The sequence below is a fragment of the Bubalus bubalis genome, chromosome 3 (genome assembly GCF_019923935.1).
Source record: "Bubalus bubalis isolate 160015118507 breed Murrah chromosome 3, NDDB_SH_1, whole genome shotgun sequence".
Taxonomy (NCBI): Eukaryota; Metazoa; Chordata; class Mammalia; order Artiodactyla; family Bovidae; genus Bubalus; species Bubalus bubalis.
In genome coordinates, this window is record NC_059159.1 from 121,481,441 (window position 1) to 121,508,688 (window position 27,248).

The 27,248-nt window shown below is 44.4% G+C and overlaps 2 protein-coding genes across 7 annotated transcripts in view; both read left to right on the top strand.

The window, feature by feature from the left end:
- The window catches only part of UNC13B (unc-13 homolog B), a 204,692-nt gene extending 192,089 nt beyond the window's left edge, over positions 1–12,603 (top strand). For 2 of the 3 annotated variants that reach the window (XM_044940000.2, XM_044940002.2), the window contains 15 exons: positions 108–193; positions 3,954–4,080; positions 4,214–4,310; positions 4,544–4,687; positions 4,995–5,072; positions 5,536–5,613; positions 5,855–5,943; positions 6,180–6,332; positions 6,454–6,577; positions 6,686–6,742; positions 6,935–7,015; positions 7,969–8,116; positions 10,437–10,529; positions 10,710–10,869; positions 11,035–12,603. In XM_044940000.2, coding sequence (XP_044795935.2) covers positions 108–193; positions 3,954–4,080; positions 4,214–4,310; positions 4,544–4,687; positions 4,995–5,072; positions 5,536–5,613; positions 5,855–5,943; positions 6,180–6,332; positions 6,454–6,577; positions 6,686–6,742; positions 6,935–7,015; positions 7,969–8,116; positions 10,437–10,529; positions 10,710–10,869; positions 11,035–11,320 — 1,801 coding nt within the window. In that variant the 3' untranslated portion in view covers positions 11,321–12,603. The remainder of the gene's footprint in view (positions 1–107; positions 194–3,953; positions 4,081–4,213; positions 4,311–4,543; positions 4,688–4,994; positions 5,073–5,535; positions 5,614–5,854; positions 5,944–6,179; positions 6,333–6,453; positions 6,578–6,685; positions 6,743–6,934; positions 7,016–7,968; positions 8,117–10,436; positions 10,530–10,709; positions 10,870–11,034) is intronic. The other variant, XM_044940001.2, reaches the window with a different exon arrangement.
- Positions 12,604–12,868: 265 nt separating this feature from the next.
- Positions 12,869–27,248, top strand: part of LOC102389143 (phospholipid-transporting ATPase FetA) — a 110,111-nt gene continuing 95,731 nt past the window's right edge. The window contains exons 1-2 of one of the 4 annotated variants that reach the window (XM_045165071.1): positions 12,869–12,906; positions 21,683–21,726. The gene's annotated coding sequence lies outside the window, so the exon portion shown is untranslated. Of the gene's footprint in view, positions 12,907–21,682; positions 21,727–21,804; positions 22,138–27,248 lie in introns of those variants that run through there. The other 3 variants (XM_025281667.3, XM_006064342.4, XM_025281672.3) reach the window with 3 other exon arrangements.

The window sequence follows — 27,248 nt, forward strand, 5'->3', positions numbered from 1 at the left end:
GGCTTCTCCTCTCTTCAATCTGACCTCCAAGAACTAGTCCTGTTGGCCTTAGAATTAATCAAAAGACTCTGCCTTGTTCTCTGACTGTGTCTTCTTGCATCATCCAGGTTTCCCCAGGAGTTGAATGTGGGAAAAGTCAGCGCAGAAGTGATGTGGCAACTCTTTGCCCAAGACATGAAATATGCACTGGAGGGTAAGGGTCTCCCCATGGCAGTGGGCTGCAAACCCCTGGCCAAAGCACCTGTTTTCCATCCCTTTCTTCTCCCAGACAACTACACTTTCCAAGTGAATAGTGCAGTGAGAAACTAGAAGGATTCTAGGCGTAGTGGGTGATAGGCCTCAGGAGACCTTGGGTAGGCAAAGCTTCAGCCAAAGGAGTAATGGAAATTGCTGTGTGCATGTAGGTTCCTCCTTCCAGCTCCAGAGCAAGCGCCTATTTCACACTTTTCCAGCCCAGAGATCAACTCTTCCCATGCTGGGTGTTCTCAAGTGGCCCACTCCCTAGAGAATGGTCTTACAACACTTGCCTTTACAGTTTTACAGCATCATGGAACTTTAAATACATAGATAAGATTATTTTCTCACACCATAGACTGCTTGGCCTGACTTTCTTTGAAAGTTGTTCTAGACTGGCATGACAAACCCAGAAAGATACTTCTTTCCTCACTTCTTCCATGGAACCAGTTATTACTCATCTTGTTCATTCTGCTTATTCTGTTCATCTCCCACTTTGGCCCACAAAGATATCACTCCCAGCAGACCTCCCTGTGTCAGACCTTCCTGTTTCTACCCATCTGTGCTCACTTATTTAGTTGCATTTCCTGTTGCTGTATGTTATGTCAGTCGTCTCCTCAGTCTGTGAAAGTGGACCTAGATGGAGGGGGAGCAGTCTGGAGCAAGGACAAACCAGAGTCTGCATGTGTTATTTGGGTAGGGTGGTAGTAAATGGGTAACCCTCTCAGACTTTTAAACTTTTGAGGTTCAGGAGCAGTAAGTTTTGAGGTTGAAAGAAACCCTGCAGATCTGTGCTTAGTTTGAGACAGTCACATACTGTCCGTGCACGTTCTGTAATTCTTCCCCAGAGCAGGCTGCCTCCTGTCCGCACTGGGTCATGCCTGGGGCTGTAGGCCATGCCTTAGCCGGTCTGGCCTCTGACTTGGTCACCTGTCCCTTTCCCTCAGGCAGCACGTGGTGAGTGCGACGAGGAGTATTGCCCCAGTTCTTAAAGAACTCCAGCTCTAGTGAATTTGGGGGGCAGGGGCAGGGGCGGGAAGACAAGTACCTGTGAAAAGTGTATTGATTCCACAAGAGGAATAGTGTAAGGCTGGGCAGAGGTTTTTCAAACAGAGGAAACAGGTAAAAGGGGAAACGGCAAGAGGAGGGTGGAGGTGGGGGCAGGAGAGGGGCGTGCAGGGCTGGGCCCCAGGACTTCTACCTGCCGCCTGCCAAGTCAGCTCTGCTTTTATCAATTTTATATGAGGCTTTAAATGAAATTTCTTTCAAAAGGGGAATTCTGCTAATGTTTAAAAGAAACATAAAAGAGTTGAAAACTGCTTTAAAGAAAGAACTCATGTTGACCTGGTTTCAAATCTCAGTTTTACCACTTACTCCTCAGTGTGTTCTTAGACTGAGTTACTTAATTCTTGTGAGCTCCCATTTTTATTAATCTATAAAATGGGAGTGATGATAGCATCTATTTCGTTGATCTAATGAAGTGGCTGAAATGTATGTGACATACTTAGAATACTGCCTGACATTTATTAAAGGCTCATGAGCAGAGATGCAGTGTTAACACAATAGTATTTTTATAAAATTTTACCTCAGTGGAAAATGGGGGCAGGCAGAACAGGGAGAGACTGGAAGCTGGGTGCAGACGGTCTGATAGTTTACGGCAGGGGGATGGGCTGGAATTATAGCAGAGAACTTAGAGGAAGAATGGGCTTGGCTAGACATTGGAAGGAAGCTCTGACAGGACTTGGTGATTGTCAGGATGGCGAAGGGCAAGAGAAGGGGAGGGGTTTGGAGACCTGGCTGATAAAAGGATAGTGTTGACTGCTGCTGTTAAAATGCTACCATTCACTCAGCCTTTCTAAAGCCAACTTTGTTGAGGTATAATATGCATAAAATAAAATAACACTCTAAGAGTACAATTTGATGAGTTTTGACAAATAAGTACACCTGTGTAACTACTGTCCCAGTTATGATACAGAACAGAAAGTTTCTTCAGTAAATCCCCACCCTGTTCACCAAGCATATTGAGTATGTTCTTTGTGCCACATACTATGCTAGTTGTTGGAACCCCAGTGAGATAAATGAGGCATAGTCCTAGCTGGTGAGAAGCTCAGATCAGTCTAGATTACAAACCTATCAATTGGCAGTTACAATTCAAACTTAAGTGCTACCAAGGGAATAAGCATTGGGTGCTGAGAATCACATAACCCAGACCTGGAAAGAGCACCTGGGAGGGCTTTCTGTAGGAGGTGATATACTGACTGACACCTGAAGGATGATAGAACTTAGCTGTGGGGAGGGAAGGCATTCATGACAGGGAAGGGAGAGACAGACATTTTAGGCAGAGGTTACAGTATGTTCAGAGACTTGGATTCTAGAGAGAGCTGGCATGCTTTGGGAACTGGATGCAGTAATTCAGTGTGATTAACACTTTAGAGTGTAGGGAAAGAGATGAGTGAGAGGTGAAGACAGAGAAGCAGGATAGAGCTAGATCATACAGGAGGTTTTAAGCCATATTTAGGATTTTGGACTCTATCCTGAGGCCATTGAGAACCATTGAACAGCAACCCAGGTTAAACAAGGGATTAACATGACCACATATTTAATATAGAAAAGCCACTTACTCTGGCTACCATATAGAGAATAGGTTGGAGGAGGACCAGATTGGAGACTATTATAGTAATCCAAGTTGGAGATGGTGGTAATGTCTGCTGTAGTGATTGACAAGGGCAGACTAGCTGTTCTATCTTGACATGGAGGAGCATCACCTGTGGCAACTCGGAGTTGAGCAGTAGTGTTCCCAAGGACAACGACCTTCCCCTCCCTGTCACTCAGTACTCTCCCCATTTTGCTTGCTTTCACCATTATGTTACATGTAAGCACACAGTTGGCTTTTATTATTCAAACAAAATTAATGTTTCATCTCTAAAGGGGGTAGATGAAGGAAACCTGTGGGTGTGGCCAGTGCTCTAGACTCTGTGGGCAAGCTGTCGGTGATCTTTATCCTAGATTTTCCAGAAGCCTCTGCAGACTTGGCTGTATAACCTTTCACATAAGCATCCCATGTCCTGTAGCCAGATGGCTCTTTCATCTGGCTGTGTTTCCATGGTTTCCACACTGCCTTATTTCATACTTCTCCAAGAGTTCATTTTCCAGTGTTTCAGCTCTGCTCTGGCACCGTTCAGTTTACCTCAGGATTCTGTTACGCTGTGGCTGCTCAACTGCCCTTTCTGTTAGCTTGGGCCCACTTTGATTTTCCCTGTCTCTGTGTGGCTGTCAGTAACCCATGTATGTCATGTATGACTGCTCATTTCTGCATTTAAGTCCATCTGAGGAAATGGCTCAGCTACTAGGATTAGTAAAGGCCTGGAAGATAAAGCGTAAAGTAAAGCGTCGTCCCTCTCGTGTCCTGGGCCGTTTCCCCACTAGTCAGCCTTAGCGCCCATATCCTTTTCTCCTCTTCTTCACCAGTGGCAAGTATCTCACTTGCACTTCCAAAAGTCAGCACAGGAAGACTGTGGGCCTTATCTGGGTGTCTGACTTAGCCTCTAAAGGAAGATTTGGGTCAGGCTTTTAGCAGGATACTCACTGCTAGGGAGAGATGACTGTGGGGAGGTGCTGGGAAATCACTCCTCTTCTAAGACACCTGATAGCACCACCCAACTGGATCTGCCTTGGGAATGCTCAGGAAGCTTAGACCCCGCCTCTCTCCCCCCATCCAGAGCATGAGAAAGACAGGCTGTGTAAGAGTGCTGACTACATGAACCTGCACTTCAAGGTGAAGTGGCTCCACAATGAATACGTGCGGGATCTGCCTGCCCTCCAGGGCCAGGTGCCCGAATACCCAGCGTGAGTCATCATGTGGGGGGCTGCAGAGGGAAGGGGGGCTCAGGGGCTGAGCTCTGCCAGTATCCTTGCTGTCAGGCACGTGGCAGCTGCCAACCACTAGCTCCAACCCCTCAATCTTCCTGCCTGGCTGCAGGTGGTTTGAGCAGTTTGTCCTGCAGTGGCTGGATGAGAATGAGGATGTGTCCTTGGAATTCCTGCGTGGGGCCTTGGAACGAGATAAGAAGGATGGGGTAAGTCAGGGGCTTGAACTTCACAGGTGTCTAGCCGGGTCTCCCAGCAATTAGCTGTCAGCAGGAGTTCCTGGGCTCTAGCCAGGATGGCTATCCCTGCCTGGTAGAGTCCATACGGAGGGCTGTCCGGAGCCATGGAGCCACCCCTGCTGTGCAGAGAGCCCTTCAGAGCCTTACAGACTTGGGACAAGGTAGCAGCTGCAGATGATGACCCTGTGTGTGGCCTTCCTTAGTTCCAGCAGACATCAGAGCACGCGCTCTTCTCTTGCTCTGTGGTGGACGTCTTCACACAGCTCAATCAGAGCTTTGAGATCATCCGGAAATTGGAATGCCCAGACCCCAACATCCTTGCCCACTACATGAGGAGATTTTCTAAGGTACCATGACCCTCCTACCCTTTTCCCCTTACTCCATTACACTCATGGCCTATCTACAGACCTGAGATCAACCCCTCTTTGTGATGGCTTTTGGGTATAGCCTGGCGTCACCCCATGCTCCTTTACTTGAATCTGGGGCAGACAGGTGGGTTTGTTTCAGTGGGGTAGAGAGGAAGATTGGTCCCCTACTTTGAGATTCCTCTTTATGTACATGTTGTTACTGTTCTGGGAGAAGTGTGACCCCAGGTACTATCCTCATGGGGAAAGCTAAGGGTCCCTTCTCCTTCCTCTTCCTCTTTCTTCTCAGACCATTGGGAAGGTGCTCATGGAATATGCAGACATCTTATCAAAGAACTTCCCAGCTTACTGCACAAAGGAGAAAATGGTGAGGGCCAGGCTCTTTGCTTTTGAAACTATCCTCAGAGCTGAGGATGGGGTGATGCTCCTGACTTGTGATTCCCAGCAGGGCTGTGCTTGAGATTATGCCACAAAATAACAAGAACCTGATAAGGAGTTACTTTGAGCCTCCATTTGGTAATTTATCCTCTACTGAGCTAGACCTTTGCTTAGGCTTTCTTTTTTTTAACATACATTCAGGGAGTTATAAAGGGTAATCCCATGAATACCTGGGGCCCCCCTATTCAGAGCTAAAGCAGAAACATTTGCTTCTAGTCTTCATTTAATGAGAGCCGTCAGCATTGCTTCCAGATCTCAGTGCTTAGGGAGAGACAGGTGTAACACGTGCTGTAAATTCCCTGTGGTTTTTAGAGTCATGTGAGAGGCAGGGGCCCTAGACTGAGTTCTGTGCTGAATGGAGCCAAGACTTAACACTTCATCTGTCTCCACAGCCTTGCATCCTGATGAACAACATGCAGCAGCTGAGGGTGCAGCTGGAGAAGATGTTTGAGGCCATGGGAGGCAAGGAGGTAGGTCTGAGGTTCAGGGTTGCTGCAGTTTCTCTTTGTTCCCAAGCTCCTCAGCCATAGAACTCTGCCCTCTCCTGACTGGGTCTAGACCTGAAGTTTAGCTTGGGGTTTAGGACTGGTTTTAGCTGAGAGATTTGAGTAGGCACTGCGGTAGAGGCCCTAGGAGGGAGGGGTTGGGGCACAGGAGGGGAGAAAAGCCTAAGAGAACCAGCTTAGCCAAGCCTGCCTCCTATGGATACAGCTGGACCCTGAAACTGCAGACAGTCTAAAGGAGCTTCAGGTGAAACTGAATACAGTTTTGGATGAGCTCAGCATGGTGTTTGGAAACAGGTCAGTGGCCCCAGAACACACGGCCCTCAGAGCCAGGTGTGGTGCCTGGCCAGTCCCGGAGCCCCTGCCCCAATGGCCTCCACCCAGCGCACCTTTGTGCATCTTCCCCACTTCCTGCTGGCCTGCCCTGTCAGAGCTGCACCACGTGTGTGCTCGGGTGGGACCGAGCAGCTGGAGCTGCTTAGGGCCCGTGTGTGTGGGGGTCGAGGAGGGCCACACTGGGGGCACATGTGTAGTTTCCAGGTGCGGATTGATGAGTGCGTGCGACAAATGGCTGACATCCTGAGCCAGGTGCGAGGCCCAGGGAACGCGTCCCCCAATGCACGGGCCTCGGTGACTCAGGATGCAGACAGTGTACTCCGGCCTCTCATGGACTTCCTGGATGGCAAGTGAGTACAGCACCCAGTACTGTCCTGTAGGGACGAAGCAGGTAGAGGCAATCAGAAGAGCTGCTCAGGGAGGGGGCCTCTCAGCACTCACCCCATCCTGACCTGTGGCCTGGCCCTGCAGCCTCACACTTTTTGCCACTGTGTGTGAGAAGACGGTCCTGAAGCGGGTACTGAAGGAACTCTGGCGGGTGGTAATGAACACAATGGAAAGGATGATTGTTCTGCCTCCACTTACTGACCAGACGGTAAGGACAGCTCCTTTCCAGTTCCTCCTGCTGTATCTCCCTTACCCAGCTCCCTGCTTCCTGATGGAGTTTGCAGTTCTCTGGTTGAATGATTCTCTCCCTGCCCAGGGCACCCAGCTGATCTTCACTGCTGCCAAGGAGCTGAGCCAACTTTCCAAACTCAAGGTACTCTGGATACGTGGGGTCCTTCTGCAGCCAGATGGGAAGGGCAGGGGTTGCCTGGGAGGGGGGAAATCTGAGCTCTGAAGACTGAAGAGGAGGAGAAGGAGAGAGGCATGCAGCTGTGGGCTGACAAGTGGGGGACCTTCATGACAGCCACAAGCTGTCCTGATGTTGTTGCTTTCTCTGGGGCTCCAGGACCACATGGTGCGAGAGGAAACACGAAATCTGACTCCAAAGCAGTGTGCCGTCCTTGACCTCGCCCTGGACACCATCAAGGTGGAGGACCCCCTCCTTCAGACTGCCTTCCTACCCTACCCTCTTGGTCCTGGCATTCCACTCGGCCAGATTAGGGGTCCCTCAGGCTGTTGCCACCCCACATCCAGGAGAGAGTGGGTTTTGTATCTGTATCTTTCTCTGTTGCATCCACATTCCTCTTGGGAGCAACCAAAATGGTACCTCCTGTGTGGCCTCAGGTGAATCACCAAAGAGCTAGAGCATTTATTCTTGGCTTCTGAGGACACTTTAGTTCACTTAGTAACCTCATTGTCATTCTGGAATATTTCCCACTGGGAATTAATCTTCCAGATCCAATATCCCAGATCGGGCTAACCTCTTCATTTATGTTTAAAATCATTTGGGTTTCAAAGGGTATTTTTTTCCCCTACAATGCATTCATTTATTCAACTGGACAACATGTGTCCAGGCAGTATACACTAGGAAGGATGCAGAGAGAATCAGATATGGTTTCTGCATCAGGATACTTATAATCTGGTATAATTTGGTAATAACCAGACTATCATCCGGTATAAGGTGGTAATAAGGCAGGTACACATGGGCTGTGATTCAGGGCACTGGGGAGAGAGGCAGGTCATAGGTATAAAGTGCTCTTAGGGTTCCCAAGGGTAAAGCACCACTTCTAACTGAAAAGCTTCTTCCTGAAAAGCTTCTATCCTGTATCTGTGCCTGTCCATATAGATTCATCCATCAGACATCACGTCCAGAAGTGTGGCCATCCCTTACCATTCCTGCCAGATACTCACATAAGACTCTGCACCTGAGAGACTGTGACCCTGGCTCTGTGTGGCATTCCTGATCTTGTTTATTGAACGACTCCCTGTCCTCTTCTGGCATCTTTGCCGGCCTCTGCTTGGATGTCCTTTCTCAGGATTTGTTGGGGAGCTGCCTCTCTGAAGGGAGATGACGCAGTAGTAGTTATTCTTGTCTTTCAGCAATACTTTCACGCCGGAGGCAATGGGCTGAAGAAAACCTTCCTGGAGAAGAGCCCAGATCTGCAGTCCCTGCGCTATGCCCTATCTCTCTACACACAGACCACAGACACCCTCATCAAGACCTTTGTGCGCTCACAGACTGCCCAGGGTAAGGCCCAGGGGTTTCGGGTCCCCACTGTCCTCCCTGCTATGTCTCTGCCCCTAGGGAGTCAGTCTCCTGTAGCCCTCAGGGAGGCTCCAGGTACTTCTTCAGAAAGCCCTTCACATATAGACATCAGGATTTTCTTGATGGACCCCAATACTTACTCCTACCTACCCCAGACTCATACCAGATAGGAATCCCAGAGATCTGGGAGATGTGCCTGAGCTTTCATTTCCCAACATCATCTGGCCAGTGCATGTGTCTTGAGCTCAAGGAGTATACCCTGTTTGATAGGAAAAATGTGTGAGGAAGCCTTGAGAATGAGTGGTTACAATACTCACGAAGTCTTATAGCTTTGGGAGCCAAAGATTTCCCAGATTCTCCAGTGTGGATGAGAAGAAGACTAGGAGGGGTGATCTGCGGGAGCACTTGAAAGGAGGTTATGGATCACGGGGCTGTACAGACCTGAGGCTCCAGCTTCATGGGTGATGCTGGTGCACGGGGCACCCAGGCAGCTGGTTCTCTCCCAATGATTTCCAGTTCTCAGAACCCCTCCCTGTCTCCAGGCAGGCCCATCCATAGCCAAACACATCTGTACAAACACGGCTCAGACTGCAATTCAGACCCTGACCCTGAGGAGGAGGTCCTCTTGGGAAGGACCTTCAAGGTGCAATCATTAATTGCTCCTTCCAGGGAAACCTAGGCATGCTGCCTGGAGGAGTGAACCTGGCAGGGGCCTGGGGGTGGGAAGGCTTAAGCCTTACTGAGCTGTGAACTGACCCAGATTGGAAGAAGGAGGGGGGATCTAAGGAGTTAGGATGGGGTTGATGGAAGGTTAAGAAATGCAGGGGGACGTGCAATACTGTTTCATTTTCCACATGTGTTCTTATTTCAAGCCCAGAGTGAGAAGAAAGAGCAAAAGGAGTTATGAGCCTTGCTCAACAAGATAGGGGGACCTTTCACAGAGATGAGTATGTGTAAAGGCCCATAACATCAGAGAGGCTAGGAGTTAATCTAAAAGGCTTTTCAGAGACACTGAGCTTTGAGCTAGATATAAAGATGAGGCGAGGCTGGACTGGGCACATAGGAAGTAAGACCAGGCAGGGGTGGTGACCATGGGGAGTCTGCAGTTGTGTGTGTGTGTTCTACCCACTGCTTTGTCATTTGGAGCCTAGGAAATTAGAGCCTACAGCTTTCTTTATTGTGTCCTGCCAGTCTCAGAAACTTGCTGTATGTTCTACTGCCTCTGTCTGTGATTTGGTTGATATGCAAACTGTTAAGTATAATTTGGAGCCTTCACTGGCCCCAGTTCTTAGACTTCTGTCTGCACCCTGCTCCATCTCTGTGCTCCCTCAGACTATGTGTTAGAGCTGCTCTGAATGCCTGTGAACTTCTTAGACTCTAACTGATTCTTCTTTCTCTGTCCTACTACTGCTACCTCTTGACTTGCCTGTCCTCACTCAGTGCATGATGGGAAAGGTATTAGGTTTACTGCTAATGAGGACATTCAGCCGGAAAAGGGTACGTTATACACCGTGCAGATGTGAATCTAATACGGGTTAACACTGTCCCCTGTGAACTAGAATGAGCTGCTTAAGGTGGGGCTGAGGGAACCAGATGTCAAAGGTCAGAAGTTCTATCCCAAGTCTCAGAGTTGGGCAGTGTATTTGTATAGTCCAAGATGGGGTTAACAATAGTTGTCTTCAGAATTCCCCCACCACTCCATCTGAGGACAAAAAAAATTTTATCTGGGGTGCAGGGTACTGGGGTTTTCCCAAAATAGAGTGAGGCCTCTACTGAGGGGAGCCTGCAGACTGGCCAAGGGGCACTGGGGAGCCATGTGTGGAGAGGTCCAGGTTTGAGTAGGAAGAAGTCACTGTGTGCAGGGCAGCCCATAGGTGGGAAGGAGATGCTTTGGGCTGGATGGGACCCGCATTGTTCTGCTGAGAAACCATGGGGTGGACACAGTTCTCAGACAAAAATATAGGATGGCGGCACTGTCCTTTCCCAACATCTTTCAATGAAAAATTCTTCAGCCCAGGAGATAAGAGAAGTTTGGAGAACCTGAGAGATTCCAGTTGTAGTTTTGGAAGAAGTTTCACCTAAAATGTTGTCACCCCGACTTGTATTTTTATACACAGCCTCATTCTTCATCCCCTTTCTTTTCCTTTCCCTGTGGCTCACATCCCCATAGCTTCTGTGGGTGACTGCTTCTTGCTTTAGGGTGTAGGATAGTAGCCTCCCAGCTCTTGGTTTTACCTGGAATAACTGGGCCTAAAGTCTTCAAGTTCTCCGGTAGGGAACCATCTGTCCCTCTGCCCGCCAGGGTCCGGTGTGGATGATCCTGTGGGAGAAGTCTCTATTCAGGTGGACTTGTTTACACATCCTGGAACTGGGGAGCACAAGGTCACAGTGAAAGGTGAGTGGCATGGATGCACAGGCTTGAGACCTTTTCTTGCTCAGTGGCCCCATCAGTCAAAGGCAGGGACTGCTTATCCCAATCCTTCAGCTTAGCCCTCCTCCAAGGGGAATCCCACCTGGGGGCTCAAGAACTGGGAATGCGTGATGGGTTACCTCACAGGTTTCCATGTTTGTGTAGTGGTGGCTGCCAATGACCTCAAGTGGCAGACAGCAGGTATGTTCCGGCCCTTTGTCGAAGTCACCATGGTTGGCCCTCACCAAAGTGATAAAAAGAGGAAGTTCACAACCAAGTCAAAAAGTAACAACTGGGCTCCCAAGTACAACGAGACGTTTCACTTGTAAGTTATGGTTGGGGGATCTAAAGGACTTTGGGATGGGGGTGATCTGTGGAATAAGAATTAAAGAGAGGAGAGAAGGGATGGGCTGGATGGTGGCTGGGGTGAATTCATTTGAGGACGCCCTCATCTCTGGTCTCCTATCTTCCATCTACCCTGTGCTCACAGCCTCCTGGGAAATGAAGAGGGGCCAGAAGCCTATGAGTTGCAGATATGCGTGAAGGATTACTGCTTTGCCCGGGAGGACCGTGTGTTGGGGCTGGCTGTAATGCCTCTGAGGGATGTGGCAGCCAAGGGCAGCTGTGCTTGCTGGTGCCCCTTGGGCCGGAAGATCCACATGGATGAGACAGGCGTGACCATTCTCCGGATTCTGTCTCAGAGGAGCAATGACGAAGTGGCCCGGGAGTTTGTGAAGCTCAAATCGGAGTCTCGTTCCATGGAGGAGGGGAGCTGAGCACCCAGGCTCCTGTGCCGACCAGAGGGCACCAGTTCCACAAGTCAGGGATAATAGGAGTTACTACATAGTCATCTTAGATCCTCACAGTCAAGAGGCTGATTCATTCAGTTAGGAAAGTTTAAGGGAAAATCTAGGGTGGTGTGAGTGTGGCTTTTCACAGAAAGGGTCTGAATCCCTGACCAGCAGGTCTGTGGTGCTAGGAGCTGGGCTGTGGGGCTTACCACACAGGGAGATTTTTCATGGAGGAGCAGACATTTCTGAGAGTGTCAGCCATTCTTGGTAGAGATCCTTCCACTCCCACACCCCTTTTCTCTCCCACTCCATACCACACCTAATCCAGTTAGATCCATATATACCAATCATTAGAGGAACATGTTTAGAGGGCCTGGAGCTTGTGCCTAATTAGGTAAGTAATCCGTTGAGTCTACAGGTATTGCTGAGCCCTGTAGTCTGAACTGGAGTATGGCCAGGGCAGGAACACACAGAATAGAATGCAGACCATCCATTGAGCAGAACCCAGCAGTGTAGAGTAGCTCAAGTGAGCACAGGGCATTGAGACTGAACAAGATATCTTTCAGCAATGAGCTATGCTAATCCCTTCCCCCAGATTAGCTCTCATGAGTAGAACCAGGTTCACATGGTGCTTCAGAGGCCTGAGCAGAATTTCTTTGGAACCCAAGCACCAGGGGCCACCTGCCCAGGAGTCTCCCTACCTCACTCCTTTAGGAAGGGGAGTGATGCTTCAGGACATGAAAGGCTCTTAAGTATACATATCTGAGAGCTAGCTGAAGAATCCAGGAGAGAGGGCTTCTTCATAGATAAGCCCTGAACAAAGCCAAAAATTCTGGAAATCAGTCTAGAAGGAGTCCTGTTCACCTATGGCCACTGCCTTTTGGTGGTCCTTCCCCTTGCAGACAGAATCTAGCCTTTGTCCTCACTCCCTTTCATTTAGGTCAGCTGCTGTCCCCCTCATAAATCGTTCAACTCTACAGAAGGAACTTAGACTGTGATCCCTCTGTACAGGCTAGATTGGGGGGGATGGGGAGCAGAGGGGGAGGGGGGCTCAACACTCCCAGGGAGTCATGTGGACTTCCCAGGCCCTTGCCCAGAGATGTGACATGATCCTTCAGTATCCTCATAGCAGCCTCTTGGACTTCTTGAGGACTCTGCATTAGCCATTACATGAAACAAGAAACGAAGCATCTTTGCTGTTTTAAATTGTATGTGCCATTGTTACAAGAAATTATTGACTAGTCTGTAATAAATTATCTTGTAGCAGCCTTTGGGATCTGGTAATTCCGGCAAAGTGTGGAAAGCTGTAGAAATGACTTTCTAATATAATGATAGATTTAGACCAGCGGCTCTTTCCTCCTCTCTGCAGTCACAAGCGGAGGCGCCTAACACAGCTAGGGGAAAGGGCAGATTTCTGAGAAAGGGGGCGTGGTGGGCGGGGGCTTGGGGAGGAGGGGTGTGGCGGGAGGCGGGGCTCTCTCTGGGCTGGTTAGTGGGGCTCCCGGGCACCTGCGCAGAAAGGTGCGTTAAGATGGCGGCAGTTCCCTGGAGTCGACGGCTGCGGAGCGATGGTGAGAAAGAGGCGCCCGAAGGTGGCGCCCGAGGAGAGGTTATCACCTTCTCCCTCCCAAGACTGAAGAGATTGTACCCCTCATATCGCACTCTGTATTTAGCAGTAGCTGTCTGTCTTTATGCTTTCTTGTAAACCGTTCTCCCAATCCTTCGCATCCCCATACTGGAGTATATGGGTTTCCTAGAGGCTTCAGAGACTTATCTGCCCAGATACCTAGCAGAGGGGATCTTCCCCCACAGATTCCTTCCCGAGGGTATCTGTCTAGTTAATAAAGCAGATATCCCCCAGACCCCCAGTAAAGGTACATTCCTACTAACTCAAGGAGTTTTCTGTCCACTTTTCCAGCACTGTCCACAGAGTCTCTCAGAAGGAGGCCGTGAATCCTATACCATATTTGACTTAAAAGTGGCACGTTTGCTATCATTCTTCTCTCATATGGAGCAGGAAACCTACCCCATAAGGAAAAGTCAAACTCTGGCTGATAGCCTACAAAAGACTTGCATATTTGACTTAGTAACTAACTTTTAAAAAACATTTAACATTTAAAAAATGCATATTTTCTGCTTTGGGGGAAAAACTGGAAAAACTTAATGTACCCAAAAAATGACAGGTGGTTGGAGCTCAGAAGCAACTAGCAAATTAGTTTTCTACAGTTTATATAGACTCCAGGGACTTCTCTGGTGATGCAGTGGTTAAGACTTTGCTTCCAGTGCAGGGGGAATGGGCCCAGGAATTAAGATCCTGCATGCCACAAGTAATGGCCCCCCCAAAACACTGAGTAGACTCCATTATTCCTTATTTTGTCATATTGGATTTTACATTATTTATCTGGTGCCTGGGAGGCATTTGAGTTTGTAATCCCCGATGTAAGACTTTGGGTAATTTTCTGTACCAATACTCTGAGCTCTTAATGGAAACTAAAATCCAAAGAGGCTGGATATATGTTTAAGTTATCTTTGGTTTCTGTGATACCCTGATTAGTATCAGAGATCATACGAGTAGTTAAAACCCAGGGTGAAATTTGTATTAAAGTGTTCTTTATAAGAGAATTCAGTCAGAAGAACTGCAGATGGCTTCTTGGTGCATTTAATCTTGAAGAAATCATGTGACATCTCCTCTCTGGTGGGGTCAGGCTGAGAAACAAGATGCTGTTTCTCTGAACACCTGGTTTTAAAAGGGCCTGACTTTGGTCTGTACTGAAAGTGATGTCTTAAAAGTGCTGTCTCCTTCACTCCAGACCACACAGATGGTAACTGTCCTCTTGGGGGGAAATAACAAGCCTTGTAGTATCAAGAGTTGGAGGTATTCTGCAGACTGTATCTAATCAGAAGTGGAATAGAAGTACCTTTAAGTGGATTTTTTTAAAAAGCAAAATCATTTCTATCAGCATAAGTGTATAATTCACCTAGTCATTGTGAATATTTGGGCTAGCTCCATGAATAACCGCCCCCCCACCACCACCCTTTTCTTGAAGCAGCATGGCTAAGCTAAAGAAGCAACATGGAGTAGTGGAGGTGGTATTGAAGTGGGAGTCAGAAGACATGAACAGGAGTCTCCACTCTGCTACATACTAGTCAGGGGACCTTGACTTTGAACCCTTCAGAGGCTGTTGTTTGCATCTGTTAAATGGGCTATGCATCCCTGCTGTGTTTACCTCAGAGGGATCAAATGGGCTTTTTAAAATTGGAAAGCACTTTGAAAACTATACATTTTCTTTAGGTGTATAAGGGATTATTATCATTATTACAAATGATCCTCTGAGCTCTGGTAACTTCCAAGGAATTTGTCTTTCTGTGTCGTGGATTCAAAATCAATAAATATGTGCTGTGTGTATCATATGTACCAGGTACTCACCTAGGCATGGAGCCTAGTATTGAACAAAGCAAAGCCCATATGAATTTAGGAGTGAGTAATCATATTGAGTGCCTATTAGGTACCCAGTGCAGTATCACAGCCTGGTGAAATAGTAGGCAGAGATTAGATGATGAACCTAAGTCTGCAGCTGTATAGCTGTGAGAGTCTTTCCCTGTATGAGCCTGAACCTTCCCATCTGTAAAGTAAGGTGGTTAGACAAAGTAAAGTCTTCCCTGGTGGCTCAGTCGGTACAGAAGCTGCCTGCAATGCGGGAGACCCAGGTTTGATCAGTGGTTTGGTTTGGGAAGATCCCCTGGAGAAGGGATTGGCAACCCACTCCAGTATTCTTGCCTGGAGAATTCCATGGATAGAGGAGCCTGATGGGCTATATAGTCCATGGGGTCACACAGAGTTGGACATGACAGTGATAACATGGCTTCTGTAGTGACCCAGACAGTAAAGAGTCTGCCTGCAATGCAGAAGACCTGGGTTCAGTCCCTGGGTCAGGAAGATCCTTGGAGAAGGGAATGACTACCCGCTCCAGTATTCTTGCCTGGAGAATTCCATGGTCAGAGGAGCCTGGCAGGCTACAGTCCATGGCGTTGCAAGGAGTCAGACATGACTGAGTGACTTTCACTTCAGACAAGTAAAGTCTAAGGTTCTCTTGAGCTAAAATTTGTTTGGAGATTAAAATTGCTCAATTTCCCTGCAATGAGTTTATTGTCCTGACAGGATGGTCAGACTAACAGAGCCAACCAGTCTTAGAACTACAAGGACAACAGAGTGCCAATGTCACTTGAGATTGAGCAGAATAGTAACAGCAGTGTTGCTCTGTGGGTAATAGAATGCTTAGACTTCTTGGGACACTATGTAGACATGGAAAGATGGGAAGCTTCAGATTAGAGGAGAGGAAGGAGACTTGATTGAAGACACTGGAAATTTAATGAGTGGAAGAACAAAGGAGAAGAACATGCCATTTATTGTTTAGTTTATCAGTCAAGAGTCCTTGTAGGAAAATAATTGGTGGATTCAAAAGAATTTAATTGAAGAGAGTTTAACCAAAGGATAATTTACAGATGTATGATCATTGTTAACAAAAACTAAAAAGAAATGATGAAACCCAACAGTGGTGAATCAGTAGCACTCCTAGGCCTCAAAGGTAAGACAGGGGAGTGTTGTTACTAGGGCCCAGTGAGACCTACAATTTGGTAGACTGTCTGACAGGAAGCTATAGCCGTAAGTGTTAAGCAGCCATTATAAGGACTTAGACAAGGCAGCAGGAAAGTAGAGAAATAAATGCCCTAACCTTTCTCTTCTTGCCCTCTGGTCTCCAGCTGGTACCTGCAATTGACAAAACCCAGACAGATGCCCGGGACAAGGTAGTTTGGATAATGTAGTTCATTGAGGTCAGCTTCCCAGAGCAGGGCAGAGGGAGTTGGCTGGAAGGAGGCCCAGCAAACAGAATAACCAGCATACAAGATATCTAGGGGAGGAAAAGTCACCACTATGGACTCTTTCTTTCTGAGGAAGTTATCCCTCTGTTCAAATTCAAAATCTACTCTTAGGCTTAGTCTCTTTAGCTGTCATTGTCCAATATTTTACTCAGTCCATGGAAATGGCGGTAGTATTGCCTTTGTCCTAGAGTGATTGTGAGGATCATGACACATGAAAGTGCCTAGCACATGCTGGAGGCTCAGTGTATTTTAGTTCCTTCCTTAAAGCATGTGCCTAAATGGCTCCTTGGCTGAAATGCTTTTCCAGTCAAGGCTTCAGAGGGTTGCTGGAACTGGAGCGAATGAAGGGGAGAATACCAGGAGATGAAGTCAGAACTCTGTAGCCCATTGTAATGACCTTGGCTTTTAATCAGAGTAAGGTAGGAAGTCATTGGAAAGTTGTGTAACTTCTGATATCAGGGTTCCTATTATTCACTAGGGCATCACTTGTTCATTTAAAAATATTTATTTAGAACATACCACATGCTATGTACTGTTTTAGGCACTGGAGATGCATTAATATGTAGTCCCTACCCTCAAGGATAATGTGGCCTTTAAAGGAGACAGATGACTTCAACTTAAAGTATAATATTAAGATATGAGTAAACATAGAAGCTCATAATAAGGACATCATCCTTGGGGCATCTGAAAGGCTTCCTGAGCATGATGATGTAAATTCAATCTTTCCCGTAGAACTTGAAAGTGAAAGTGAAGTCTCTCAGTCGTGTCCGACTCTGCGACCCCATGGACTGTAGCCTACCAGGCTCCTCTGTCCATGGGACTTTCCAGGCAATAGTACTGGAGTGGATTGCCATTTCCTTCTCCAGGGGATCTTCCTGATCCAGGGATAGAACCCAGGTCTCCCGCATTGTAGACAGACACTTTACCATCTGAGCCACCAGGGAAGCCCTCAAATTCAATCTTTCCTGTAGAACTTAGCCAAATCTAAACAGAGGGAAATGAAATTCTAGGGATTTGGAGTAATATGTGCACTTGAGTTTAAAAAAAAAAAGTAATTGGTGATGAGCTGGAAATTGCAGGTAGCTTATATCACTGCATTTTGGCTTTGTGTAGGACAATGGTTAGAGACAAAACAGAGAAGTAAACAGAGGATCATGAAGAATTTATCCTAAAGGCAATGGTGGGTTTTTAAGCAAAATGATAAGCCACTCTGGCAAGATGAAGAAGAGTCAGTTGAAGTGGGGTTTAGGTGGAAGGTGGGAAGGTACAAAACTGCTGGAGACTATGAGGCTAATAATGGTGGCCTGAACTTAAGTAGAAGCTTTGGGGATAGTGATAGAGGACTATTCCAAGTTAACTTTTTATTAATGAGGGAGAAAGTACAGAACTTCATGATTAATTGTTAAGTGGGAGAATGAAAGAGCATTGTTAGAGATGACTCGGGTTTCATGGCATGGACTACTAGGTAGATAATAAGACTAGTAATAGATGTCCAAAGACAGGAAATATAAGAGAAAGCACAAATTTGGGGTGTGTGGGCATTGAGAATAAAGGTGATAATGTCAGTTTTGTAAATGTAGATTTTTCATTGTAAAATGCATGTTATGTTAAATATACCATTTGAAAGTGTACAATTACATGACACTAAGTATGTTCACAGTGTTTTACAACCATCATTAATGTCTGGTTCCAGAACTTTTTTATATAATTGTATTTATTTATTTTTGGCTGCACTGGGTCTTTGTTGCTTTGTGTGGGCTTTCTCTAATTGCAGCAGGCAGGGGCTACTCTTCGTTGTGGTGCGTGGGCTTCTCGTTCCCATGGCTTCTCTTGTTGTGGAGCGTGGAATCTAGGCACACGGGCTTCACTGGTTGCGGCACACGGACTCAGTAGTTGGCGGCTTTGAGCTCAGTAAGCGCAGACTCAGTTGTTATGTTGCAGGGGCTTAGTTGCTCCATGCCGTGTGGAATCTTCCTGAACCAGTGATTGAACTTGTGACCCCTGCATTGGCAGGCAGATTCTTATCCACTCCATCACCAAGGAAGTCCCAGAACTTCTTCATGTGCCAAGAAGGAATGTCATCCCTATTAAACAGTCACTCCTCAGTACATGTAGATTTTGAGGCAATTGTGTGACATCCAAATACAGATGTTAAATAGATATTTGAATATGTACTACTGAAGCTCAGGATAAAAATTCAGGCTGAAGATACATATTTTTGAAGCATTAGCATACAAGTAAGGGGTTCTCAACCTGGGGCCTATTGTCTTGAGGGAGAATCTCTGAAATGTCCAAATGCATAGATTTCTGCTCTAGAACAGATTGTCTCGTTAGGTGACTAGCCATAACTTGTTTCTGAGTAATCTTTTTTGGCTGTTAGGTGGGTATAGAGAGTATCATTTACAAAGTCAACAATAGGGAGTTAACTAAATGGCCATAATTTACAAGTGTGTGTGTATCCAGTATAATATAGAAAGTGTGAAAATGAAAGTCGCTCAGTTGTGTCCAACTCTTTGCAACCCCATGGATTTCTCCAGGTCAGAATACTGGAGTGGATAGCCATTCCCTTCACCAGGGGATCTTCCCAACCCAGGGATCAAATCCAGGTCTCCCACATTGCAGGCAGATTCTTTACCAGCTGAGCCACCAGGGAAGCCTGGGATGGGTAGCTGAGCCACCAGGGAGTACTGGGATGGGTAGCCTATCCCTTCTCCAGCAGATCTTCCAGACCCAGAAGTCAAATCAGGGTCTCTTGCATTGCAGGCGGATTCTTTACCAGCTGAGCTATCAGGGAAGCCCAGTATAGTGTAGACTTTCTGATACACAAGCAGTTCTCAAAATATTAGATCTGAGCAGTATCAGCATCACCTGTATTTGTAAGAGAGATAAATTCTTGGGCAGCACCACAGACCTGCTGAATTAGAATCTCTGGTCAAGGGCCAGAGGAGGGGGGAAAGAGGGGCACAGCTACCAGGTGATTCTGATGCATATTAAAGTTTGAGAAAAACTGTGGTGGACTATTCCTGGCCAACTCTTTCAGCCCAGTAATAAAACATGAGTTCCTGGTTTTCTCATTATCTTATATGTAACAAAATCGTCATGGCAACATTTTGCAATGGCTGATGAATTCCTCATGAGAAAGTTTTCTTTGAGTACTCTTGTCCATCTGTGACCTTCTCTGTCATCCTGAATCATAGATACAAATATTAGTACCTACATGCTATTTCCCCCTTTAGTGTGCAGGAGTTATCTTCAACAACTGTAAAGATTGTTTATTTATAGATAACTGTGTCTATCTATAAATTGTAAACTGTTCAGTTACCTAACTGCTGTGGAAAAGAAAATATTTCTGTGAATACCATTTATTTTCTAACTAGTCTTTTGTCTTGGAATCTCTCAGTCTTCTGCTGAGTCATATCCTTGGCTTTGAAGAATATGAAATGAATCTCACTGAAACTGCACCATAATTTCATCTCTACCCCTGTCAAGGAATATACAGCTGCATGGCCATGTCTAGAGATGTAGTAGCTATATTCAAATCCTTGTGTCCCCTGGAATAAATAGCCATAGTCAGGAAGAAATTAGAAGCCACAGACTGATTCTGAAGAGAATTGGCCTTTGTCATCAAGGCCAGTCAAGGAAAGTTTTCAATTTCTGCCAATCCAAGGGTTAAGTCAGGCGGTGCAGTATTTTAGTTGTCTCTGTCTTTCTAAGAAGACTGTACACTAATTGAGGGCATGGATGATATTTTTTTTTGCATTTTTGACCATGTCTTAACTAACATGTACTAGGCACTCAGTAATCACTTGCCAAATTTAATTTACTTAATCCAGAAGTTAGAATATAAAGATTTAAATTCTGGCCCTACCTTTAAGCCACTGAAAGTTAACTAAATCGACCTTTGATTTCCTCATCTCTAAAACATAAGTTTTGCCCTGCCTACTTCCCCTGTATAAAAATCTAAAGAGAAAATGTATATGAAGTACTCTTTAAAAAAATACAGAGAGATCTGAAAATGTGAACTTACATAATAATTTGATTTGTGTGCTCTCTACCTTAGAGGAACAGTTGGTTCATTCTGATTGAGGAGAGAGAATAATATAGAATGGTGAGCTAGCAGTCGAGAGATACTGGTTTGAATCCTGATTGCCTTTAAATTCTTTGGGTCTTAGTCTCCTTTTATCTCGAATGACAGAGCACAGATCAGGTTATTGCAGTGGTTCCCAGCTTTGGATATATATAGGAATCCCCTGATACTGAAAAATACAACTTAAATAGACTTGATTTAGTTGGTCTAGGATGCATGCTGGGTCTCGAGATTTTTTTTTTAACTCCCCTTTATTTTAAATCAGCAGAGCTGTTTATTCAGATTAAATTTTATACAGGAATCCAGGTTACAAAACATCTGTCAGTAGGGCTTCTGCAGTCACTTTTTTAGGACTTTAAACTCTGACTACTGGTTCCTTTTTCTGATATCCCATTTTATAACTCCTAAGGCTACATGGAACACTGATAGAAAACCATTGAAATAGACAATTTCCAAGATCTTTTCCAGTTCCCAAATTAAGTTTTGGCTCTATGTCTACTCACAAGATCTCTGTCCTTTTTCTTAACACCAGCCTGACTTGGAGGTTGGCTTTCCATTTACTTCCTTTTCATTACCCTGGCTCTTTTGCTCCGAAGCGATGAGTAGTCTAAAATTCAGTAGGCAAAAGCACCTCTAGGGTATCTTGTTGTCATACCTCCCCCTGAACCAGTACATCCAGCGTGGGGGCCAGATATCTGTATTTTCTACAAAGGTTTTTCAATTGTCTTTGAAACAACTGATCCATGAATGATACTTTTGGGAAAGATTGTCTTAAGAGATTTTGGGTCAAATGTAAAGCAGTAAAGAATGATGAAATGTGGGGTCATAGTAGAACACTGGATTTCATCCTGATCAGTTCCAGATCTATCAAAGAGGAGCATCTGGGCATTTAAGGCTCTTAATTTATACTTCTGAAGCAGGCATGTGACCAGAATTCTCAGTAACTGCCACAGATCCCCACTTAACAATCACCTCTTTTTTTTAAATCACTCATTAAGTTTTATAGAAAGAACACAGCTGAGCATCATTCTATTGGACAATCACCTCTTCATTTGGGGCCATGTGTATAAGAAGGATGATATAGAATCATGGTCACCAGGGGTCAGGCAAGCAGGATTCAAATTTCTATCACTGTGACTCTACCACTCTCTGATTGTATGTCCCTGAGCACGTCTTAACCTTAAACCTTGTATTTCTCCTCTTTCAAAAAGAATAATACCCTCTTCTTAGGCCCAGATTTTAGTAAAAATTAAACAAGATGATCTACATAAAGCATATAGGAAAGTATCCAGCACACAGTAAATTTTGTCAAATTGTCGGTATTATTCTATCAGCAGGGCCTGAGCTAACTGACAAGAAGTTTTTTGTTTTATCCTTAGGTGGTGTTTCTCTGAGATTAAATACATAAAACCTTTTAATTCAGGTAAGTGCTTAGCTCATATCTGCTGAGATACCCAAAGTTCAGTAGTCAACAATAGTATTTACTTAGTACTGCACTGTACCACGTTCTACTCAGAAAGCCAGGAAATTGGCAGCTTGTGCTCTCAGAGCACTCATAGAATTGAACTGAAGCCCACCAGGAAGCTTCTTACAATTTTATATTTCCAAGAAACTTCTTGGTGCAAAACTCAGACTTGACTTTGCTCTGACCTGGCTTGAGACTATTTTTGGCTGCAAAGGTGGGAGGAAAAAAAAATTATAGAGTTGAAATTATTATAGAAAGTTTTTGGTTTTAACCACTGATGATATTAATTCACATTTGAGAGGAATGTTTCAGTCTTCTTTTCAGAGGGCAATGAGAGGGATGTTCTACCTATAGACTTGAGGCAGACAGGTAAGTGCTTTAATTTTGAAGGTATTTAAGAGAGAAAGCCAAAGATCTGCTGTGATAACCATGGTGGAAGTGTCTTTAGCAAAAGCTAAAGATGAGAAAGTGTTTTTCATATGTGAACTTGCAAGGGGAAATAGAAATAGACCAACAGGAACTTTAACTGGGCTAATTGAATTAATTGGGATTATTAACATTCTATAAAATGAATCATGATTTGAATACTCCTCCTGTCATTAGTCCTTTTTCCATGTGAGTTTAAGGTAAGATGACCGAAGGGTTTTGTTGAACTTGTTTCACTTTTTATAGAGGCCTAACTTAATAACTAATTTCTTCAATACCAGACCATGTACTTTGCATTCTTGGTGTGATAATTTGTCATATTAATATCATTTTCTGATATGGCTATTTTGGAGAAAGCTTAGATTTTATACCAAGGTTTGGAACTAAACTCTTGACATAATTCCAACCAAATAACTATTGATTGCTGTCTGGGAGGATTCTCTCTAACAGAAGGAAAATCTTCTCTTGTAGTTCTTTGTGGACATACATGCTTTTAAAGAATTTGAAAAACAATAAAAGAGCTATGGGATTTCCAAAGAGTGTGTGTGTGTTTAAGGAAGAGAGGAAGTTGTTTTGGGTTTGGTAAAACAAAATCAGTTCCATTTGAACTACACTTTTTGTTATAATTTTAAAAGCTGAGCTTTGAAGGATGGGTGGATGGATTTTAGCTAAATAGAGGAATATGAGGGTTGTATAAAAGAGAATTATCCTGAGATTGAGAAGTGAGAGTTGTTTAATATTTCTTATGAAACCTTATGTAGTTTGAATTCTTTTTAAGCTTATGTATACTCCATGTATGGAGAAGGCAATGGCACCCCACTCCAGTACTCTTGCCTGGAAAATCCCATGGACAGAGGAGCCTGGTAGGCTGCAGTCCATGGGGTCTCTAAGGGTCAGAGATGACTGAGCGACTTCACTTTCACTTTTCTCTTTCATGCATTGGAGAAGGAAATGGCAACCCACTTCAGTGTTCTTGCCTGGAGAATCCCAGGGACGGGGGAGCCTGGCGGGCTGCCGTCTATGGGGTCGCACAGAGTCAGACACGACTGAAGTGACTTAGCAGCAGCAGCAGCATACTCCATGTATATGCAAGAGGTTATATACATTTACCCAAATATTGCCATTAATGTCTGCATTTGTGGCTTTCCAAATCCTATGGTGTTTGATTTGACTCTAATTTTCTTCCGTAGGAAATTTCACTCTTCTTGGCCTGTTCATAATCAGTTTTTGTCTAATGATGGCATCAGCACATTTGTGCCTTTACAGACATACTATCTGGTTAAGATCTATGCCCATCTTTGTCTTGCTCTGCCTTTATGGGAGCCTGTAGTATTTACCTAAACACATTTTTAGGCCTGAAGCTGTTTTCGCTTAATGTACTTTAATATAGGCTGTTGGCATAGCGCCAAAGCATTGTTCCGTAAAAGCCAGTCTGAGTTTGGGGCAGAACAATGAGATTGAGGTAAAGCTTTGATTGTCTGTCTCAATCCAAGGAAGAACAAATTTTACGGTCCGTAAAGAGTCTTAGCTCTTTAAAAAAAAAAAAAAAAAAAAGGGCATATTAAGAAAGTTTTAAAAGCTTAGGACCTCTCCCCAGAAAAAATGCACAGGTATAGACAATTTTAGAAGGTTCACAAAGTTTCTAGAGTTCATCTGTCAAGCCTTGGCATTAAAAAAAAAAAAAAAACTAACTCACTCATACTAAGAAGTGAACAAGGTGTATATCCTTCAAGTAATTCTGCATAAATATTATATCTCAAGCTTTTAATATATATTGAACATCATTAAGTTTAGAGTTATACCTGAAGTAAAGATAGTCTATATTCTAGAATTGTGTGCCTTATCTGTCAGATCTTTCTTAGAAGGGACCACTGGCCCAAACTGAGGGTTTTAGAAACAGAACTGAATTTAAAAAAAAAAAAAAAAAATGCACATCCTCTACATTTCAAGGACTCCTAATCATAGGACCACCAGGGAAGTCCATCTTTTCATCTTTAAATCTGAAACTCTGTACCCACCCACTGAAAAATAACTCCCCTTTCTCCCAATTGCCAGCCCCTGGGATGGCAACCACCATTCTTCTTTCTGTCTCTATGAATGGGACTACTCTAGGTGCCTCATAAAAGTATAATCATACAGTACTTATCTTTCTACGACTGGCTCGTTTCACTTAACATAATGTTCCTAAGGTTCCTTTATGTTGTAGCATGTCATAATTTCCTTCCTTTTTAAGGCTGAATAATATTTTGTTATATACATATGTGTGTGTGTTGTTTAACATGTCACATGTTGTTTAACTATTTGTCAATGGATATTTGGGTTGTTTCTGCTCCTTAGCTATTGTGAATAATACTGCCAAAAGCATGAGTATACAAATCTCTCTTAAGTCCCTGCTTTCAGTTCTTTTGGATATATACCCCAAAGTAGAACTGCTGCATTGTATGCTAATTCTGTTTTTAACTCTTTTAAGAACCACCATATTGTTCTCCATATCAGCTGCACCATTTTACATTTCCACCAACAGTGCACAAGGATCTAATTTCTAATTGCATTCTAATTTCTCCACATCTTTGCCAATAGTATTTTTTTTTCTTTTTTAAAAAATAGTAGCCATCCTAATGAATGTGTGGGAGTAGGTTTTGCACGCAAAAACCTAGGAAGACATCCTGAGACTATGGAACATTTTAAGAGCCTTTGAAGGCACCAGTGTATGAGGAGGGAGCTGTTAAGAACACTGGGCAGATTCATATACCAAAACCACCTAAACTGGGGGTAAAGTTGATAGCCTCCTCATGAAAATTAAGGGACCTCTAGGTATATAATCTTCCCTTGTGGCTCAGACGGTAAAAGCGTCTGCCTACAATGCCTACCATGTGGGAGACCTGGGTTCAATCCCTGGGTCGGGAAGATCTCCTGGAGAAGGAAATGGCAACCCACTCCAGTATCCTTGCCTGGAAAATCCCACGGATGGTGGAACCTGGTAGGCTATAGTCCATGGGGTCGCAAAGAGTCGGACACGACTGAGCAACTTCACTTCACTTCAGGTATATAATCACTACACAAAAATCAAGTTTTCTTACTCAATAGCATTATCAATTTGGAAATAGAAAGATTCCATTCACATTAGGAATAAAATCTTAAACTGTCTAAGAATAAACATAAAAAGAAATGCAGAAAACTTAACTGTAAGACTTTATTGATAGACAAAAAGATGGCCTGAATAAATGATGAAATATAGGCATGTTTGTAGATGTAAAAAAATCCTGAAACTATGTACTTTATTTGTATAAATGTGTGTAAATGCAAAGTAAAAGTTATGGAAAGAGGAATAGCAAACCATTAACAGTGATTCTAGAAAGGGGAGTGGGATGTAGTGGTGGATATTATGAAAAGGGACTTTAATGTTTTACTTTGTATACCTCTGTCTTGTGTGAGTTTATAAAATAAGAATGTATTAATGTATTATTTGTGGGGGGAAAAAACTTTCTTAAAGAAATGAAAATAACTTGAAATATTTCATGGCCTTTTATTTCTGCATAAAAATGGGGTTATCTAATTCTCACTGTGTATAGAGCCCCAGCCCCTAGGCTTTTTGGAAGGTATTCAAAGGGAAAGAAAATACAATTCCCATACTTCAAGATTATAGATTAACAAGGAGTTAAGACTCCCAAGCATCACTGACTCAATGGACATGAGTTTGAGTAAACTCTGGGAGTTGGTGATGGACAGGGAGGCCTGGTGTGCTGCAGTCCATGGGGTTGCAAAGAGTCGGACACGACTGAGTGACTGAACTGAAGACTCCCAAAGAGTGGAATGGCAGAAGTAAGTACATAAACATCAGTAAATAAACATCACTGGAAAATAAATGATTTTTTCAGATAACAAAATTTATTTTCTGTCCAGCTATGTTTCCGTTCTAACCATTTTAGATGAAACACTTACTAAAATTTGTTAGATGTTTTCTCACTTTCTTAAATACAATATATTAAACAAATTTTAACCTTTATTTTGATGATTCAGTGTTACATGTTATGATACTGTATTATTTCTAGTGCCTTCTGGAGCTATTGAATTGTATGTGGCTTTTATTACTATCGTTTTTAAAATATTTATTTATGACTGTGCTGTGTCTTCTTTGCTTTGTGGGCCTTTCTCTAGTTGCAGCGAGCAGGGGCTACTCTTCATTGCAGTGTGCGGGCTTCTCATTGCAGTGGCTTCTCATGTTGAGCACAGGCTTTCGGGTGTGAGGGTTTCAGTAGCTGCAGCTCCTGGGCTCTAGAGCACAAGCTCAGTAGTTGTGGTGCATGGGCTTAGTTGCTCCACAGCATGTGGGATCTTCCCCGACCAGGGATCAAACCCACGTCTCCTGCTTTGGCAGGCAGATTCTTTACCACTGAGCCACCAGGAAAGCCCCTTTTATTACTATATTAAATAGCCCCTCCTTGCTTGAATTAAAATACTTTAGTGCATAAATTTCATGTTGTCTACATTGGCTGTTCAATGGTTAGTTGTTGCTTACCACCAGCTCACTGCCAAATACGAATGTTATGGATAAGGGGCTGCTATAATACAAAGAGGAGAAGGCAATGGCACCCCACTCCAGTACTCTTGCCTGGAAAATCCCATGGATGGAGGAGCCTGGAAGGCTGCAGTCCATGGGGTCATTGAGGGTCGGACACGACTGAGTGACTTCACTTTCACTTTTCACTTTCATGCATTGGAGAAGGAAATTGCAACCCACTCCAGTGTTCTTGCCTGGAGAATCCCAGGGACAGGGGAGCCTGGTGGGCTGCCGTCTATGGGGTCACACAGAGTCAGACATGACTGAAGTGACTTAGCAATAGCAATAGCAATAATACAAAGTGACTGCACTTCAGGGAAGACAATAGAAGAGGGCTTCTTCTCTATTCATATTTACTTCTCACAGTTTTTCTCCCCACATTTTCCCTGCCATCCCTGATTATCGCTTAGCTGTTGGTATACATTTTTATATTAATCATAATAATGTGGTTAAAAAAGCACAGGCTTTGAAATTAGACTATCCGTGTTCTGTA